Consider the following 14714-nt stretch of genomic DNA (forward strand, 5'->3'; position numbering starts at 1 on the left):
AGCCCGTGCCCGCAGGTCCCGAGTGCGCTGGGCGGCGGAGCGGGGGAGCCCCGGGGCGAGCGGGGAGCGGAGCGGGCGAGGAGGCTCTGCCTCGAGTTCCGTGGTTTTCTCCCTTCCTCCCTCCCTTCCCTCCCTTCCTCTGCTGCCTGGGCGCCTCGGAGCCTGGCTGGCACTTGCAGGAGCCGCAGCGGAGCTCAGGCTGCCGGCGCTGGGTTTGGTAACACCGATCTGAGCTCCCCAAAGCCCCGAGCCCTGACCCTGCCCTGAGCAGTGGAGAGGAGCCTGGGAGCTCCGTCAGCCCGTGTCCCACCGGACTGGTGACATTCCTGAAGGCCTGATGTGACAGCCGGTCCCGAAATGTGCTGAGGGGGTTCCTCATGAGCACGGCAGGAAGGGGGTGACCAGAGCCTGCCCCCCTTGCCCCAGCGGTTACCGCCTGCCGGGAAAGGGGGAGCAGCAAACTGAAATACCCTCAGGCAGGAAAGGGAGAGGAACTTTGTTCTTCGTGCTCTAAGTGCCTGCTCGGGCAGCTGTGTCCTATTTGCTGTCCGTGGTGAGCAGGAGCTTATGGCAGCCCTATCTCCAGGAGAGATTTCTCAGAGCAAAGCAGAGAGAGGGAGGCAGGGAAAGCCGCAGAGAGATGAGGCTCGGGGCATTTTCTGCCTGCAGCCCTCAGCAGTCAGATCTCGGTGTCATGACCAGCCCATGCATGGAATGCACGAGGTATGCGGTGGATTCCAGGGCTGTCAGTTCTGCTGGGAAGGATCAGGTAGAACAGCTCTCTACAGTGGTACACCTAAGCCTTGGATACATACAGACTTGAAAAACATACCCCAGACTTGTTGACCCGTGAGCTTAAGTTGAAATGCTGTGCCTGGCAGGCATCGACAGGGCTGTTTATAATCACAAGTGAACAAGCACTCATTGTTGAGTGTTGTGGTGTGCTTCTTGTGCAGTGGAGTGCCAAGATGTATTTTTTTTTCCTTTGAACATGTCATATTCACTGCATAGTATTTGATCACATGCAGAACCAACAGATCTTGATGAAAAAAACAACCCCAGAATTTGCCATGCCAAAAACTTCTGTGAAAAGCAGCACGCCAGAAAAACACATCTTGCCACCCTAATTTCAGCTGGGTAAGCTGCTGCTGCTGCATGTGGCACATGGGCATATGTAGCACTTGGTAATAAGCACTGTGACCCTGCTGACCTGACACAGCAAACTTGAGCAAGCAGGAAAAAAAAACATTTATCAAGAGGAATAAAGTAGATAAAACTTCCTTGTTCCAAAGGGAGAGGCTCTCATCTCCCAGGAAAGGAGACCACAGTAACACTCAGCAGCTATCTTTATTTACCAGATTCACAAAGCGCTTGCATTCCAAAGCCAAACTGTGGATTATTTGCAGTGAGTCACAGTATGAGCATGAAATTGGGTTTTATGTGGTCAGTCAAACCGAGTGCTGTGTGGAGCTCAGGGCAGGATGGATCTGGCTTGTGGTGGGATGTGATGAGTCAGTCCCTCAGATGCTGTTTCTCCCCCCTTACCTGAACAGGAAGCACACAGGGGGATAGAGTGAGTGAGTTGTCCAAGCCTGAAGGCAGGCACTGTAAATCCCACTCCTACTATTTTGTTTTGTTTTGTTTTACTTTTTATTATGTGTATGTGCTGTTCTCCAGTTGCTTACGCCTGAGCAGGGAGAGAGATGGAAAGAAAACATTCTACTTTTGCATCCCAGGAAAACTCCTTCAAGAAATAACCTGGGCTAGAGTCGCCAACAATTTTAGTCTTAGCAGAGAAGATTTTCCCACTACAGAACAGAATTGACTTTTCTTAGGTTAACTCGAGATACTTTAACTAGGTAGCAAACCAGAGGGTGGAGGAGTAAGGACATACCTGCAGGTAGAATGTGTAATGAGAGCTCACCTTCATTTTTTTTCACATTACAGGATTGTGTCCAGCCCCTTCTCCTTTTGCTCTGTGCAGTACGTCCAAGAGCTTTCTGGCCTGTGCAGGGACTCAGGTCAATGCAACAGCTAAAGCTTTCACAGCAGCAGAGCTTACAGCTCCTCTTTGAAAATGAGCTCAGGTTTCCTGGTTCTGTGCAGCCAAGGTCTTTATATCTGACAAAATATTTTAGTTTCCACTGGAATCTGGTGTGCAGAGATCCCTAGAAATAGAGTTATGTCAAGTACCATAAGTTCTGGAGAGGTTGGGCCATGCTTCTAAACTACATAAAATAAAAGTAAGAGGTAGGCTAAGAGCTCCATAACACAGCAGTGTGAGGAAAAGAAACTGGTGGGACTGCTTTGGTTTATCCCATTTGGTGTTGCTGGTGCCAAAAGCTCCATTGAGCTGACGTATATTATTGCATTCTTTGCACACCAAGGATCCCAAGCTGTAATTGGAGATTTTCCTTTATTGTGTGCTCATCTTGCTGTTTCACACAGAAACTCCTCATCCAGGGATTTGTGGAGAGACCACATCCCAGGACAGGTGAGAGTCTGGGTAGCCCTAGTCAGGCAGTTTGGTGCATGGTTGTGGACAAGAGTTTGCCCAGCCTGTGTTTTACAGCCTAATTTGTGTATTTGAGAGGGAGAAGGTAAAAGCACACGGTGCTTATTGCAGCAGGGCATCTCCTCTCCTCCACTCAGGCTGATGGGTCCACGTGGGGGATGGAGGCTCTCTCCTCTCTGATGACAAGTAACAGACCCTTTGCCCAGCTGCTGCATGCCTGTGCCATGGCAGGTTGGTTGGGGTGTGATTTCAGCCCCTGGATTCCCCCTCTGGCTGCAGCCTTGCCAGAGCAGTCAGTAAATGTGAGCTGCCCACCCACGAGTGGATGTGCCTGACAGTGCCCAGCTCCATCCAGTGCATTCCAGTGCTTTGAGGCCCTGAGGATACACATCCTTCCCTCAGCTCCAGGGGGACCTCGGGAAAGCAGCTCTTCAGGAGCACTCGCCACTCAGTGCCTCCCAGTGAAAGCTATTTCTGCAGGGTAGGTCACTTCATTTGGGTCTCCCATGGCTAAACCTGTGTCTTGGCCTTGTGCTTTTTCACCCTGGAGAAGGAAGTTTTGGGAACTCAGAGGAATTGCCCGGTCTGTCTGCCAGATGGGTCAGGTGAGAGGTTCACGGTGTGCAGCAGCCTTCAGCAGCAGCTCTGTGGTTTCCCTTCCAGCACAGCAAAGGGGTTATTGCGGGTGAGGGGCAAGGCTAGATTGTCCCACACACACAGGACCAGGCATATTGTCATCCTCCTCTTCCCTTCCCTCCAGCCTCCTTGGCAGCAGGGATGTGGGCAGGGAGCACAGGGATGCCAGTGGAGAGAGCTCTGGGTGAGTGGTTGGATGAACCATTAGCAGGCACCAGGGTAACAGCACATGCCCCTGTGATCTCGGAGCTGCCTCGTGATGCCTGAGCTACCTCGCTGCAGGAGGAAATGACTCACATTCCCATGGCCAGCTGGCCTTGGGGCAGCACCCTCCAGCCTACAAGGGGCAACAAAAAAATCGACTTACAGGAGGGAGCGCCTTCCTTACTGCAGACTGCCAAGGGCAAGCAGCTGCTTTCACTTCAGAGTTATCCTCACCTGGGTTTCCTGTTAGAACAAAAACCCAGCACTCTGTCAACCCCCCAGATTGTGTAAGAAGGAGGGTACAGAGGTGAGGGAGAGATGAGTGTGCTGCATTCCACTTCCCCTTCAGCAGAGCTCACACTGTTTTCAGAATGATGTGTCTTTCATTTGGAAGCACCATCAGTCCTGGGATAATGGAGGAAAGGCTTAGCTTGTGTGGGTTTATTCACATCATGATGGCTTTTGTAATTTCTTTTTTTTTTACCTTTTTTGTCATGCATGGAAGACCAGCAGGAACAAGTGATACCGCGGAGTTTTCTTTGGTTCCTGCCTCAGCTCTGGCCCAGAATGGAGCTGTGGGGAGTGTGTGTGTCTGTAACCAATCCTTGAGACAGCAGGTGTGCAGTCAGAAATGGGAGGCTTGCTCTCAAGAGCCTTTTATGCAGATCTATGGATCTGCATAAAATCAGGTTCAGACCAAGCAGTTTTCTTTTCTAAGGGCACACAGGCAGGCTGGTAAAAAGCACAACCAGGGAGACCTGGCTGTGCCTTCAAGGGCTTTCCATTGCTGCAAATTGAACCATCCCACTATAGGCTGGGCTGTTGAGAAATGAGGTCAGAAAATTTGAAGATTTTATTTAGAAAGGTAACAAACTAAAGTGAGGAGTGCTGATGAGATTATCTGGACCCTCAGATTGCATTAGAAGCCTCTCACCTGTGTTTACACTGGCTACTCACCTTCACCCTGGTGCAGATGTCTGCAGTGTCACCACTTCCCTCTTTGTTTTCCTCTCTTCAGAGTGAGCTGGAGATGGTGGACCACCTGGCAAACACCGAGATCAACAGCCAGCGCATTGCTGCTGTGGAAAACTGCTTTGGGGCTTCTGGACAGCCCTTGTCCTTGCCGGGCAGGGTCCTGCTGGGAGAAGGGATTCTGACCAAAGAATGCCGCAAGAAACCGAAGCCTCGCATATTTTTCCTTTTCAACGACATCCTGGTCTACGGCAGCATAATCATCAACAAAAGGAAGTACAACTCCCAGCACATCATCCCCCTTGAAGATGTCACTCTGGAGATGCTGCCAGACACCTTGCAGATGAAGAACCGCTGGATGATTAAAACCTCCAAGAAGTCCTTTGTGGTTTCAGCAGCCTCCCTGACAGAGAGAAAAGAGTGGATCAGCCATCTGGAGGAGTGCATCAAGCACCTGCTGACCAAAACGGGCCGGCAGCCCTGCCGGGAGCACGCGGCTCCCTGGATCCCCGACAAGGCCACGGACATCTGCATGCGCTGCACGCACACCAAGTTCTCCACGCTCACCCGCAGGCACCACTGCCGCAAGTGCGGCTTCGTCGTGTGCGCAGACTGCTCCAGGCACAGGTTCCTGATGCCCCGGCTGTCCCCCAAGCCCCTGAGGGTCTGCAACCTGTGCTACAGGCAGCTGCTGGCGGAGGAGAAGAAGGAGGCAGAGGCGGATCGCGGGCAGGCGGAGCCGATCCGCTCCGCCGTGGGCTACGAACCCTCCAGCGGCGATGACAGCGACAAGTCTGATGACGAGAAAGCTGAGCAGTGGCCAGCAGACACTGAGTTTTATACCTCAGCGGTATCCTGGTCATCTTTCCACAGCTGACCTCCCTGGGAGGCGTTTAGACACTGGGAAGCCAAGCTCTGGCCTCCAGTGTGTCTCTCTGGATGTTTTCTCTGGAGGCCGTGCCTGGGAAGGTGGATCTTGGCCCCTGTGTGCGGTGTCAGAGCAGAGATGAGGGTACCAGCCCTCTGAGAACCCTCATACGATGTGAGCACAGAGAGAACAGCTCAGGAAGAGCATTGAGGCCTGGGGCAGAGCCCTGTGGGTCAGTCTTGGCCAAACGAGCTCACCTTTGGTGCCTTATTCTTCCTCTCTGCTAAAACACAGCAATGTGAACATCTCATTTGGAATGTTTTGAGATTGGCTCTTGGAAGAAAAAGGAGCAAGAAATCCCGGAGCTGAGCACATTTGCCTGCTCACAGTGTGTTGTTCCTCTGTCACAGCAAGGGACACTCTGGATGCTGCTTCCCATGAGCATTCTGAGATTGTCAGTGCAAGTGTGCCAGCCTGGGGGAACAGCTGCCCATCCCTGCACTGCAAGGCCAGCTCGGGCTTCCCTCTCTTCACCTGCTTCTCTCCAGGCTGGAAACACTTCAGAGAATGGTACTTCGAGTGCAGGGAGCTTGTTTGGGGCTCAGTGTGAGCAGCCCCAGCAAAGCACTGGAGCATCCAGCTCTCTCCCATGGAAAGAGGCCGTGCCAGTGGTACTGGGCCAGGAGGAGGAAGGAGAGGGGAAAGGGAGAGGGAAAATGACACTGAGCAGTGAAATATGGAGGGGGAGAGGTACTGCAGCTCACCCAACCAACTGCAGAGCCCAGGTCTCAAACACAGGCAGTTCTACCAGATTACTAGAAACTTGAAAAACTCAAGCCTATCAGGTAAAAGGACAGTCCAGGGAAGACTTGTTAAGAGTCTTTAAAAATCCAGGAAAAAGCCCCAAATTAAGATCCTGTGAAGTACAGCACTTCAACTTCCCCTTCCCTCCTGGGCTGCTGCCCAAGGCATCGGATTCTCACTTGTGGGCTCACCTCCTGCCTTATCAGTCTCACGAGTCCAAAGTTAAGGTCCTTTATGTGCTTCAAGCACGGGAGCCAAAGACTTTATGGTTTACTTGAGATCAACTTTAAAGTTCAAATTCAGTTAGCAATAAACTGTGTTTATTCAAGTATTCTATGATAATGTAGCGTGGGAGTAAATATAGAGGAAATCAGACAACAGCAATGGTTTTGCAGCAGACATTTCTACAAACTCTGTTATTACTTTTAGTATATTTTTTGTATTGTGTATTTTTTGGTCTGGAAAAGCAACATAGCTGGGAATTCACTGCCAATGTTCTAAAATGTTTCCTTACCATGACCTGTTACAAGCAGTGCATTGCTTAGATGGTTGGCCATGGGTTTTTTTAAATTTCAGTTCAAGATAATTATTCTTACTGTCTTTTATAAACTGCTACTGTTCCAGTGAATTTGTATCACTTGACTGGGTGTGAATAAAGATACGGCCAACAGGAAAGAGCCAGGAAAACAGGACAATAAAGTGTGTTATTATTGAACAAGAGTTTTAACAAGAGCTGGGATCCAGGCCTGGCCAGCCCAGCACAAGTTGTGACTCCTCAGCTGTGGGGAGACTGCTCTGGTTTCTATTTACTGCTTGAAGGTAAGGGCATTAAATCTGATGCTTCCTTTCTATTTTTACCATGTTGTTGTCTGACAGACTTTTCCCAACTCTTCTGCTATCCCCTGCAGTAGTCTGTATTAATTGGAATGGTATTTTTCCGGTGGGGACACAGCTCAGAGTGGGCCAGCAAACCTTATGACCTAAGCAGATGTTTTTGGGCTTTAAAGCAATAAGTACACCAAGTTCTGTTTTTTCCATCCCTCTCCAGGCTTAGTTCCTAACTCTGCACAGCAGTGATTGTTTTTTCAAAGCCTCCCACCCACCAGAAGGGTGTATATGCTATGCAAACAGAAAATGACCTTAAAAATAAACAGCCATTAGAGTGGTTCACGAGCCAAAAATAGCCCAGCTGCTGAATCTGCATCCAATCACAATTGTATTGCAGTTTTGAACCTAATCCTTAGTTCTGTTAGAGATCAGCTTACTTTGTGTTCAAAGTTCTTACTATTGCCAGCCCCAAAAGACCTATGAACTGCTTTTATGCTCTAATGAGGGACAGGCACGCCTCTAAAGAATGCCTTCTTGGTGAGCAAGAGCTTTTCTTAATCACAGCAGGGAAAAAGGAAATAGCAGAAAAAACCCAAACAAACCACCAAAAACAATCCAGCCCCCTTTTTGGTGCATGTTGCTGGTGGCTTTTGGGGAGATGCACACATCTTCCATCAACTGGAAGCCCCAAGAAACCAAGCAATTCTTTAACTTTTAATGCCTGTGGTAAAAGGATCCTGCCCAGGAAAACATGGGGAAATTTAAACAAAGCCTCTCCCCTGCTTCCTGAAGTTCTGTTGCAGAGCTCAGCACTGGGATTAGAGCCTGGGGCTGCTGGCTCCTGGCCTGCTGAACACATGGGTTTTAAATCACAGGCTGTGTGCTGTTACAGTCCAGCCTGGAGTTTTCCAGCCTGATTCTATCTCCAGTGCATTAATAGGGCATTTCCTGATGGTTTGTGCTCTCTCTATTTTAGCTAAATAAAGGCCCTACCAGAGATTTATTCCAGTTTGCAGCCCCACGTGGCCAGGAAGAGCAGCAGCTCCAGTGCTCACCTTGGGAAACATCTGCAGGCTGGAGGGTTTGTGGGGTCACAGCCTCTTCCTGAAGGCTCCCAGACACAAAGAATGGGGATCATTGGCCAGAAGGGGTTCCTTGCTCAACCCCTGCCTGAAGGTGTCACAGCCCAAAGGGCACGGCAGGGTGAAGGTGTCCCCACTGCACACCATCCTCTTCTCTCCAGAGTTGGTTGGGGAGGAAGAGGGTGGCACTGCTGCAGCAGCCAGTCATGAAAGCTTAAGAGACGGTAATGGGGAGATTTACTCTGCAAATCAACTGAAAGGATCAAAAAGGTTCAAGGAAAGCTGCGTGTTTTGCTGTCCCAAGGCACAGCTCAGGCACACACCAGCAGCTCCCAGCATGGTGCTGACTCAGCATTCTCAAGCACTCAGGAGGGAAAACTGAGCCAGCTGCTCCAACCAGGTCTTGGTCCCAGTTACTCAAACATTCAGTTTCTATCCAAGCTGGATTTCTGGCTCTGCCACAGCTCACAGCCTCTTCCAACTCATTTCTGCTGGAAGGCAGTTTCTCATGTTCCTCACTCGGCCTGAATTTTTGATTAGGAGAAGGAACTGAGGAAGTACATACAGTCTCAGCTGCTCCTGAGCTGTAAAGTGGTGTCTCCAAGGAAAAGTACAGGTTTCTGTTTTTCACTCTTTCTACTCCAGGCCATGGACCTTTAAGAATGGTGCTGGTAGGAAGGAGCTGTTACACTGCTGTTCTATCCATGGTGGACACAAAACAGCTGCAAGAAACCCTTGCCCAAGACCTGTGTGCTGGGGATGGTGCCCAGGGCGCCTGGAGAAGAGAGAGTGTTTTACCAGGGTGTAAAGCACTGCAGGGGCAATACCCAGCCAAGTTTGCTTGGTGTTACATGTCACAGGCAGGAACAGCCCCAGTGCCATGCAGGTGTAAGAGAGGAGCCTCTCCTGCCTGTGACCTTGTTCACAAAACCCCCAAGCACAGCCTGTAGTCCTGTGCTGCAGGTGGAAGAGAGGAGGCAGGCCGGGAGCTGGTGTGAAGGGCTGGTGAACCCTGAGGAACACCAAAGTTGGAATTTGACTTCAATTCCAGTAAGGGCCAGAAATGCAAAGAAGCAATGAGCAGGTTTTCTGTAAACCTCTTAAGGAGAGCTTCACAGCCCAGAGTGAGTTACACAACCTCCCCAGTCTGTGACTGTAGGAAGGGAAGAGAAAAAGGAGGAGGACAGCAAGATAAAAGGTTTTACTTAGCAAAGCTCTATTGTGCAGCACCTTCTGTTGCACACAGCCTGGGGCAGAGCATCTGCTGCCAGCAGCCATCCTGCTACCTGTGATCCTGCTACCTATGATCCTGCCCCATGCAGCAAGGGATTCCTGAGCTTTGGCCAACCTCTCCTTTTATAAACCATAAATACAATGTGTTTTGGTGACAACCTATGGAAAAAATGGATTTGAGAAGGATAAAGCATTAACTCAAGGCCAGACAGGTCTCTTTCCCTCTAACAGCAACAAGAAAAAAACCTCACGTTTTATACAGGAAGAGTTACACATAAGGTAAAACCAGAGCCTTAGTGGCTTCTTATAAAAAGGATTTCCAGAGTGCTTTCAGAAGTGCCCCCACAGCCATCCTCAGGTGACTCAAACAGTTCCAATAGGGGTGAGGGCCAGAACCAACCCACAAACCAGAGCCACCAGCACCTGGGTCACAGAGCCTTCCCTCAGAGCCTCTGACTTGGTGAGTGCTCAGCAGCAAGTTCCAGGCAAACTAACATGAGTCTCTAGATCCTCCCCAAAATGTCCTTGAGCACATCTGTTTCCTGTTTGAGCAGCCTCCAGGAGCCAGGTGGCGTTCACAGTCCAGAAGGGCTTTGCACACCCTGTGAGGCAGCCCTGTTCCCCAGTGCCAGCCCTCCGGGGCTGGGGCACAGCATCCTCCCCTGCACAGCCCCTGGGCAGCAGGGAGCCTCACACTGCCTGCAGGGCTGGCTCCTCTCTGGGGAGAGGCTGCTTTTGAGTGGCTTGGCAGCATCCAGCTGCTCTCCCTGACACACTCCTACCCACAGCTGTCTGTGCAGCCCAGGGGAGCAGCAGTGATGCTGTGCATTAACCCTGCTGGGGCTGCAGCACAGCTCTCTGCTGGGGCTCAGGCAGGGCAGATGCCTTCCCCCAAACCTCAGCAGAGACAGCCTGGTGTCAGCACATCCGTCCTGCGGGGGGTGGCCCCGTCCCGCGGGCTGTGAGGCTGCATTTGTTCATTCAGCAGCACCAGGCTCGAGGCAGAGACAACCCTCGAGGGCTGAGCAAAGCCCTCTGTGTGCCCTGGCTCCCACAGGCACTCGGGGTGTCACACACTGCAGCCATCTGTCTGCAAGGAAACAGCTTCAGTGATGAGAGGTTCTACAAAATCCACTGGCAAAGAGCTGTTCATCTGGGGAGGATGACAAATGGAGACTGCCACGCTTGGCTACTTCAGGACTTAACTGTACTGCTGCTGCTCCTTATAATATAGCAGTGGAAGGTGTGTTAGCTCCATAAAAACGGGATCTGGAATGCAGCTGGTGTAGCCCTGAGGCAGGGGCAGCCCTTACAGCACACTCTGGAGCTTAAGGACAGCCCTCTGGAGCAGCAGAGCTCAACAATCTACCAGTAAGCACTGCTCACACCAGCTGACATCCTCCCTCTCTCCTCAGGGACACTCCAAAGCCCAACCATGCCTGTGTCACAGAAGGGATTCAAAAGGAAGTGTTTGTTGGTTGAGACCTTTCCCCCCATTCCAGCACCCTCACCCTTTGGGAGAACCATCTGGGCAGTGCATAAAGAATGGGGGAGCCCTCAACACTGGAAATGTGCTCCCCTTGGGAAATGGGGGAAGGGTCCTAGTGCTGGAAGCTGGCAGAGGAGCTGGTCATTGCCCAAGCATTAGCAACACAGCACCCTGGACACAGGTTTTGACAGGCTGCTCCAGAACAGATGTGGTTTAACAGCTGTCTGGAGGCTCATCACCTCCCACACAGCTCTGCCTCCCACTCAGAGCACTGGAACTTTCTCCTCCTGCTCATCCTCCCCACCAGAATTTGCCTCTGGAGGCTGGATTTTCCTGAGGCCAGCTCATCCACTGGGAGTAGGCTGCAGCAAGCAGGGCCTCCCTCCCAGCTGTACCAGCCCTGCACAATAGGCACCTCAAGGTGAGTGTGAGCTGGAGAGTTCCTGGCTGCAGGTTTAGGAATGACAGCAAGACAGGGGAAGAGAAGCAGCTTTTAAAATGTATATAAATATATATATAGAGAGAGATTCTGCAAAACAAAGCAATAGCATGACTATATCTTGCTACAACTTCCATTTTAAAAGTGTGTGAATAAAGATTTCCCTCTTTAAAAATGTGGCTTAGTGCTTTGAGTTCTGGTGGCTTGAAGATATTTTCTCTGCAGTGCAACAAAGGCATTTGGTTTAATTTTTAAGTTGATACTGCAATTTTGAGATAATGAAGTAACTGATTGCAACTGATGGACCAGGAGAGGTCAGGTCCTCTGCTTAATCACTTGTTTGTACATGGGAAAGCAGTGAGAGAGGAAGGCTCCACTCCTGAGCAGCATAAAAGGCACAAAGGCAAATGGGCAGGTCTTCCCTAGCACAGGAAACCCCTTTTGTACAACACAGAAAATGCCAAGCTTTTTTCAGAACACGATTGCTCTGGCAGTTCATACATTGTATTTTACTCACATGTGTTGGCACAATGCTGCAGGAATTGGGAGAACATGAAAGGAGTCTTACTAACCCAGAACCAGAGTTTACCTATCCCAAAATCATGAGGCACAGCATCCAAGAGGCAGTGACAGAGCAATACTGCTGCTGCTTTAGTCTCTTGTCAGCCTGTGAGAGGCTTGTGGAGGCTGTGGTTGGTCCTGGCCCCGTGTGACCAGTCCTCTCTCTCAGTCTGCCTAATAACTTTCTGAACACATTTTTGTTTTGGCACTTTGAGCATCCTGTGCCAATTAGCTCCACAGTTCCCTGTCACACTGTGTGAACAGGCATTTCCCCTCACCTCTGCCAGTTCAAGAGGTGCACCATGCCTTCCACACCACAGCATTGTTCCTCCTATTCTATTCATTGTTCCTCCTATTCTATATCTCTGTGCCAGCCACAGCTGTGACAAACTCTCCCCTCACTGGTGCCTTTTCCAGGTGGAACAGTCTAAACCAGCCCATCTTTACACAGGTGCCCTCCCATACAGTGTTATTCTCTGTACCCTTCACAGCTCTGCAATGCCCTCCTTGGCTCCAAAAGGACAAACACGAGTGGACCCAGCAGGCTGCACAGACTGCTCAAGATGTGGCTGCTACCTAGAATTGTTCAATGACCTAACTACATTTACTTCTTGGTTTCCTTTCTGTCTTAACCTTCTTGTTACCTTCTGACTCACTGCTGAGCATTGAGCTTGTAACGTCAGAAACATCAGCCCAGTGACCTCAAGCTCCTTCCTGACTGAAAATAGGTCAGCACTCTGCAGTCAGGGTTCTGTGGCACTTACCAATACTCAGGGCTCTGCTGACTGCAGGTTCATGGCAATGTTTGCACCTTCTGACAGGCATGGGGGTGCTGTGGGGAGGTGGCTTTGCTGCCCAATGAGGTTTTGAAATCTTGCAGATAAAGCAGAGCATCCTCTCTATTCCTCACTGTGGCAGCACAGCTCAGTGTGACCTCGTGTTCCTTTGCCACCAGCACAGAGCAGGACGATGCTGCACTTAGAGCACAGCAGCAGCACAGAGCTGGGGCTCTTGGGCTAAGCCTAGCAGTGTCTGGGTTTAACTCAGGAGCACTGCATCCTCTGGGCAGGGCTGAGACATGGTGCGGCTGGACATGGAGCTGCTGCCAAAACACTGCAACCACATTGTTAAACACTTGGCACATGCAGCTTCCCATGAACATCCGAGGTTCCCAAAGACAGGCCAAGGCTGACCAAAGGACATGGGGCAGCTTTGAAGCTGGGGTGTGGGCAGCCAGTAGTTGGTTAATTGATTTCCTTATTGCTATCTGCAGACACCATCCAATTTTGGTCTGTTGCACAATACAGCACAGTTACATCAGGCACAACATAAATACATACTTTTGTCACAAGGCAGCTTAATTAGTCAGTTAGACTTTGAAGATGTAAAGCACTACAAGAGTGCTCCTTCTTATCCTCACCAGTACCTAACATTAGTGGCACAATGTGAGGGCTGATCTTCACCCCGTACTCACCAGGGATGTGCTGCTGCCATTGTCAGCAGCCCCAGTCCCACGGGGCCGGGTCGAGGACACGAAAGTCCGAAATTAGGATTAGCCTGAGCGTCAGCACGGGCTCCTGCAGAGTTAAACTTCAGACAGCAGAAAGCCTAGTCTGCAGGCGGCTGCCAGGAGATGTTTGCTGTGGTTATGGAATAAATATTTTATACACAGATTCCTGGAGAGAATGGCTGGGAAAAGCATGTAAGCCCCTTTTATGGAAGCCAGCAAATCAGATCCAGGAGCCTTCCTCACCAGCACCCTAGTTAGACTTTTATTACTGACTTTGTTCCTGCATCAGCCATTAATAAACTGCAGTTTGGTCAAAGTCTGCTGCATGAACTGTGGCTCAGAGATAGGCACAGAGCAGGTAGCTGACTCATACTGATGCTTCAGCAAGTATTCTGCTTCAATCTACCATCTTCTGGACCATTTTGCCCTATCCCCTGCTTTGTTGAGCAACCAAGCATTTGCTCTTGCACCCCATCTCTCTCAACTCCAAATATTACATTCAGCTTTTGTGTCTTTTGTATCCCACACTGCTCTAAAAGGGAGCAAGTTTCTAACTTAGGATTTTGGAATACTGGTTATGTAGGGTTTAAAATTTACCTGGAAGAGCAAGGTAGAAAAGTGAGATGGCCCCCTTATTTTTGCCCTGAAAGAGTAGGATTTGTAGAGCCAGAGAGGTTTGGGTAAATGCAGATAGCAGTCAAAAAATCAGAGCTGCCCTGGGCTCCTTTCTTGCAGAAAACTTCCATTAGTATCAAACAGAATTGTGTGCCAGGGAGAGGGAAGAAATGGAGAGGAAATATCCATTGGACAGTTAGCTGGGTGAGAACAAAAAACTAATTTTGGGAATCTATAGCAATATCAGAAGAATGAGCTTACCTACACCCAGGCCAGGTGTACTCCTTAAGGAGAGGCAGATCTCCTCCAGCTGTGAGGGAATGCCAGCACCTCGGGGCTATAGTTGAGGCTAAACCTGCACTGGCTCCGTGGTCTCTCCCACTGCAAACACTCAGATCTCTGTGAATATTCAGGAGCTGATTCTGATTCTCCAATTCTTTTGCCTTAACATCTCAGCTGCTCAGGGACCTGCAGCAGGGTGAGGTAAAAATAACACCTTCAAAGCTTTTGTGTTTTTAGAATGAACCCAAATTACAAAGATTATTCATCATATCTCACTGACTGATACAGAAATAAACCCCCCTTCATTCTGTCTTCAGATTTCATGTACAAAGTAATCTGAGAGTGCTCTACTCCAAAGCAGCATGTCAGAGCACAGGACAGATTTAATTTCACCCTAAATCACTCCTGCCTACTGAAGCTGAGCAGGAAATAAGGAATATAAAACATTTGCATCCTGTTAGACACTCCTGTACAGGGTCTAATTAGTTAAGGTCAAACATCAGTGTAAATCTTTCACTCTCCTGACACAAAGAAAGTAGCCACATTTCAAAACTTAGCAGTTTCTTCTTTGTCCTAATTGCTGTGAACCTCTACTAGCATTTATTAAATTCCTTCTTTGATGCTCATGTCCTGACTGCAGGATCAGAGACTGGTTAGCTGCAGAGCAGTGCTATCG

General features: G+C 49.8%; 1 protein-coding gene across 2 annotated transcripts; it reads left to right on the forward strand.

The window, feature by feature from the left end:
- Positions 1 to 2167: 2167 nt before the first annotated feature.
- On the forward strand, positions 2168 to 6820 carry PLEKHF1 (pleckstrin homology and FYVE domain containing 1). Of its 2 annotated transcripts, none has more exons than XM_083869858.1 (2): positions 2168 to 2494; positions 4374 to 6820. In XM_083869858.1, the coding sequence occupies exon 2, from the start codon at positions 4386 to 4388 to the stop codon at positions 5202 to 5204; it is 819 nt and encodes a 272-aa protein (XP_083725984.1). In that variant the 5' UTR covers positions 2168 to 2494; positions 4374 to 4385; the 3' UTR covers positions 5205 to 6820. The 2 variants fall into 2 exon arrangements, with proteins under 2 accessions (XP_083725984.1, XP_083725983.1); XM_083869857.1 differs by lacking the exon at positions 2168 to 2494 and adding an exon at positions 2966 to 2996.
- Positions 6821 to 14714: the final 7894 nt, after the last annotated feature.

This window comes from Zosterops lateralis (assembly GCF_965231275.1).
Source record: "Zosterops lateralis genome assembly, chromosome: 12".
In the NCBI taxonomy this organism is placed as follows: Eukaryota; Metazoa; Chordata; class Aves; order Passeriformes; family Zosteropidae; genus Zosterops; species Zosterops lateralis.